The 5,306-nt window shown below is 50.3% G+C and overlaps 1 protein-coding gene across 1 annotated transcript in view; it reads left to right on the forward strand.

The window, feature by feature from the left end:
* The window catches only part of FGD3 (FYVE, RhoGEF and PH domain containing 3), a 92,922-nt gene that overhangs the window by 57,411 nt on the left and 30,205 nt on the right, over positions 1–5,306 (forward strand). The window contains exon 6 of the mRNA XM_011996874.1: positions 2,358–2,514. Coding sequence (XP_011852264.1) covers positions 2,358–2,514 — 157 coding nt within the window. The remainder of the gene's footprint in view (positions 1–2,357; positions 2,515–5,306) is intronic.

Below are 5,306 nucleotides of genomic sequence, written 5' to 3' on the forward strand. Positions count from 1 at the left end.
CTCAGGTGATCCACCAGCCTCGGCCTCCCAAAGTGCTGGATTACAGGTGTGAACCAGCACGCCCATCCTAGAAACTTATTTTTTGTTTTCAGTGCTTATGGCTCTGAGGAAAAGGCTTTGCCAAGTCACCTGTGGGACATTTCATCCTGGCAGCTGCATGATCTGAGCATGTACATGGCTTCTGGATGTTTTTCTGCATAAATAGTCCGGACAGGGGTTGCCACTCATCCCTATCCACATGACAATGTGGGGTTTATGAGCTCAGGAAATAAAGCACCTGTGGAAGCCGGGGTTTTGACAGACGGTGCTGCTGCTGTTTTTATCTGACGAGACAGAAAAGGAAGTCTGAACCTTCCATTTCGCGTGAGAGGTGGCTAAGGAAAGATGTCCTTCCCTGTCCTCAGGGGACTGTCCCTGCCGCACCCACATTCCTAAGCCATAAGTGAGCTTGCATTAACACCATGAGGGTGTCTGAACCAGTTCGATGAAAAGGGAGGACAATAATTCTGAAGTTCATTAAGAAAACACAAGGTGGCAGCAGCGGCCCCTCCCGAGCGCCCTCACCTGTGGCCGAAGCGGGACGCAGCTGTGCTCAGCGGAAGAGGCTCACTGGCCACACGTGGGCTTCTCTATGCTCAGGTTTTCTGCACCAGGCTGACGGATGCGGGGATCCCTCCAGAAGTCATCACGGGCATATTCTCGAACATCTCTTCCATCCACCGCTTCCACGGGCAGTTCCTGCTGCCGGAGCTGAAGACGCGGATCACGGAGGAGTGGTGAGTACCGTCTGCGGATGCCCGTGGGGCCCCTCAAGTGGTCTCTAGACCTGGGTTCGTGTGCCTGAGAGCCAGGCAAGTGCTGGGGGACTGTCCCATGGTGGCTGGGCGCCTCCCTTCTCTGCACGGTCTGGGTCCGGTCCAGACTCCACCCCTTCCTGGTTGGTGACCTTGACCGGCCACTTACGGTCTCCAAGGCTTAGTTCCTGAGAAAGCAGATGATGCGGAATGAAGGGCTTTTAACGCCCCTCTCGGGACTCTGAAACTAAAATGAGGTTTGACATCTGGAAACACCACACAGTGGATAGCGCTAGTTGGTTTTCTTTTCCCTCCTAGCTTATACTCCACCTTTGTTTAAAAAAGGCTATTTTTCCCCCTCAACAGTGGACATCAGATCCTCCTCCTGCTGTCCCTGGGGTCTGTCCCTCTGTCCCACTAATGCTTCTGTTCATTAGCAGAAGGACAGCTCAGTGCAAGTCACAATTCATGAAACTTCCCAGGCGTGGCCCCCAGGCTCATCAGTTCGCCACGTTGCGTGTTACCTTTCTCCTCATTCTGGGTGCCGCTGCTGTTTGACTTAGGGTCTCTGCTGCCTGCCCCGTTCGCAGGCCCGGCTTCCCTCTGCATCAGGAGCCAGGCCCTTCTGTGTCCCACAAGCCTGTTCTCCAAGCTGCAGCCCAGGAGACCACGGAGGCTTGGCTGGAATGGGAAGTCAGGGGGAGCCTTTTCACCTGTTGCTCAGGGAGGCACTATGTCAATTCATAAATCTGTACAAGGACATGGTCCAGCTGCCGAGCAGGTTACATTGTGTCCCCAAGGCAGTCAGGACTGGATGCGGCCTTCTGGCTGACAAAATCCATGCTTGCTAGAGACAGGTTTTCTCCTGCAAGGCCCTGGAGACTGCTAACTCATGAGCGCACGTGTGACCTCCTCTGCTCCTTTTATAACAGCACAGGGGTCCGATGACTTAGCCACCCTGCCCTTTGGATCTTTAAATTAAATGTATGAGTGCAGTTCAGTCACGCCTCAGGATGGCTTTGTGCTGCTGGCTTTTTTCTTTCTTTTTGAAACAGTCCTAAGGACAAAGACGATTAGTATATGTTTCTGTTTCTTGAAAATTATTTGCAAATCCCTGTCCAAAGCAGCTTTTTTCATTATCAGTACTACAAAGAGTTACTTTCCCCAGGACTTCACCAGCATTGAATAGAACCATTGTTTCTAATCTTTGCCCATTTAAAAGGAGCATAATGGTATTTTGTTGGTTCTCTTTGATAGCTGTGGCTCATCATTCAGGTGATTCTGCTACTACTGCTATCTCCTGTGTCTGGGGCACTGGTTCTAAGCTTGCAGCTTGCGCTTTCAACTGTTTTACAGGCACCTTTCATTTAATTGCCCTGTTAACTATTTTCTGCTCTACATGACATAGGGGAGGAAACTAAAGCTCAGAGAGGGTGACCAATTTGCTCACCATCACACAGAGCTGGCCGCCACCCCACACTCCCCTGGTGGAGTTCATGTCCACTAACCTCGGAGCCCCCATTGCACCCAGCTATTTCTCTGATGATTCACTTCTCCGCGAAGGGACACAAACCCACGGCTCGGGGACATCCTGCAGAAGCTGGCCCCATTCCTAAAGATGTACGGCGAGTACGTTAAGAACTTTGACCGAGCCGTGGGGCTGGTGAGCACGTGGACCCAGCGCTCCCCACTGTTTAAGGACGTCATCCACAGCATCCAGGTAAGGCGGGCAGCGGGAGTGTGGACACGGATGTTCTCAAGACGCACAGAGCCCGGTGTTTTATTTAAAAAATATATATATATATATAAACTCCAAAAAGTAATATATGACATTACTGAAATTTTGGAACATAGAGAAAATTAGGAAAATTATGAGATGTGTCCAGATGCTCTGTTGTTGCTTTGAGCGTTACAATAACTCCCAGAGACGAATCAGCATTCCCATTGGAAAATTGTGGCTCAAGAGGCTGTGCAAGCTGCAGCATCACAAGCTATTATCTGATGGAACCTGAATTCAAAGGACAGTCTGATTCCACAGTGTCCCTCGATATCTAGTGCAGGCATTTTTGTTTATATGTTACATTGCTTTTTTCTTTTTCACTTTCTGCTAACAGCCTCCTCATAGCCCTGGCTGCTCTTATCTCCCGTAGGGTTGGTCTCTTTCTTCTTGATTCACAAGGCTTTTATATGCTAAGAACATCAACTGCTTTCTCTCATGCATGTCACAGATTATTTTCCCCCATCTTTTATTTTTTATTTTATTCTTTTATTGAGACAGCGTCTCACTCTGTCGCCCAGGCTGGAGTGCAGTGGCACGATCTCGGCTCACTACAAGCTCTGCCTCCTGGGTTCGCACCATTCTTCTGCCTCAGCCTCCGGAGTAGCTGGGACTACAGGCGCCCGCCACCATGCCCGGCTAATTTTTTTGTATTTTTAGTAGAGATGGGGTTTCACCGTGTTAGCCAGGATGTCTCGATCTCCTGACCTCGTGATCCACCCGCCTCGGCCTCCCAAAGTGCTGGGATTACAGGTGTGAGCCACCACGCCCGGCCCAGAATTTTTTATTTTTAAGTACTTCCTCTCACCACTTCTTAAAATGTAAAGCTTATTTTTAAATGCATTTCCCACTACCCAAGACTGTATAACCCCATCTCTACTAAAAATACAAAAATTAGCTGGGCGTGGCAAGCCTATAGTCCCAGCTACTCTGAAGGCTGATTCAGGACAATGGGTTGAACCGAGAGGCAGAGGTTGCAGTGAGCTGAGATTGTGCCACTGCAGTCCAGCCTGGACAACAGAGAGAGACTCTGTCCCCCAGACCCCCCACCGTTAAAAAAAAAAAGAAAGAAAAAAAAACCACACAAAATTCGGATTAATTTGGTTTTCTTCCCGGGTTGCCAATCAAGCTGGCAACTCCCATCTAGGCTTCAGAATGAAGTAAGGGAAGGGCATACTCTATGTAGACGCTGAGACGGTGAAATTAGTCACATGGCCACGTGGCGTAATGATACGTGTGTGCTGTCGAGCTTGAGTGAGCCCTTCCAGGGTGCAGCGAACAGTCACTGTCCTGGCACAGGCTGTGGTCCTCTGTCCATCCCTGGCAGACCCCGTTCTTGGGTCCAGCAAACCCTTAGGAGGCTAGACACTTTCTGGATTGGGATGCAGACACGTCTGCAGCAGCTACTGCAGCACTGCCATGTCCTGGATGACGTCTGCCTGGGGACACTCGAGGCAGACATGGCCCCGGTTGCAGGCCAGCCACTGGTCTGCACATCCCCTCACTGTAGGCAGGTTGGGCACAGGGCCAGGCAGGCTGTGGAGAGGGCTCTCCGCCTGGACTCAGTACCGTCCAGCCATTCTCTGAAGGTGACTTTGCCCCACCGGGGATCCCAGGCCATATCTGCAGACATTGGTGGTGCACCCAGCCAGCATCTGGTGGGTCCAGGGATGCTGCAAAACACGTTGCAGTGGACAGGATGGCCCACTGCAGAGAATTCTCTGACCCGAGTGTCCATAGTGCCCAGGGTGAGAAGCCCTGGCGTGGACAAAACAGGATTGCGTGACTCAAATTTCCCGTGGCCTTTTGCAGGTTTCCTTCCTTTAATCCAAAGCATATTTTAAACTTTAAACTTTTATTTTGAAATAACTTTAAACCTTTACAGGAAAGTTGCAAAAATGCCAAATTGTTATGCACTATTAACATTTTGTTAATAGTCTTACTTTACTATTCTCTCTAAACTCATACAGATGATGATGACTTTTAAGCGTTTGGAGACTAAGTTGCAGACACCGTAACCCTTTATCACTAAATGTGAACAAGGATATTCTCTTGCGTACGTACTCCCAGCTCAGTGATCAAAATTGGGGATTTTACACGGATGTCCTGGTGCTGTCTACTCCGCAGCCCACACTCAGATGTCACCGATTGTCCCAATAACGTTCTTGTTTTCTGGTCCATAACCCAGCCCAGGGCCGCACATTGCTCTCATGATGGTGTTTGGCTTCCTGGGTCTGGAGCAGGCCTAGGTCCTTGTCTTTTTGAGGGGTGCAGGCTAGTTACTTGTAGACTGCCTGCTTGGCCTTTTCTGCTGTTTGTCCAGTTTGATTGAGGCTGTGCCTTTTCCCAGAGTGAGGCTTTGTTCTTCTCCCTGCGTTCTGCCTGGTGGCTCAGTCTGCGTCCTGGGGATATTGACTTGATTAAGGGCGTGTCTGCCAGGACTCCTCAGGTGAAGCTGGGTTTTTTCCCCAATTAATACGTCTCTTGGCCGGGCGCAGAAGCTCACGCCTGTAATCCCAGCACTTTGGGAGGCCGAGGTGGGTGGATCACCTGAGGTCAGAAGTTCGAGACCAGCCTGGGCAACATAGTGAGACCCCACTGCCCCCCACCATCTCTACTAAAAATACAAAAATAAGCTGGGTGTGGTGGCACACACACACCTGTAATCCCAGCTACTTGGGAGGCTGAGACAGGATAACTGCTTGAGCCAGGGAGGCAGAGGCTGTAGTGAGCCA

This window comes from Mandrillus leucophaeus, unplaced genomic scaffold (assembly GCF_000951045.1).
Source record: "Mandrillus leucophaeus isolate KB7577 unplaced genomic scaffold, Mleu.le_1.0 Scaffold527, whole genome shotgun sequence".
In the NCBI taxonomy this organism is placed as follows: Eukaryota; Metazoa; Chordata; class Mammalia; order Primates; family Cercopithecidae; genus Mandrillus; species Mandrillus leucophaeus.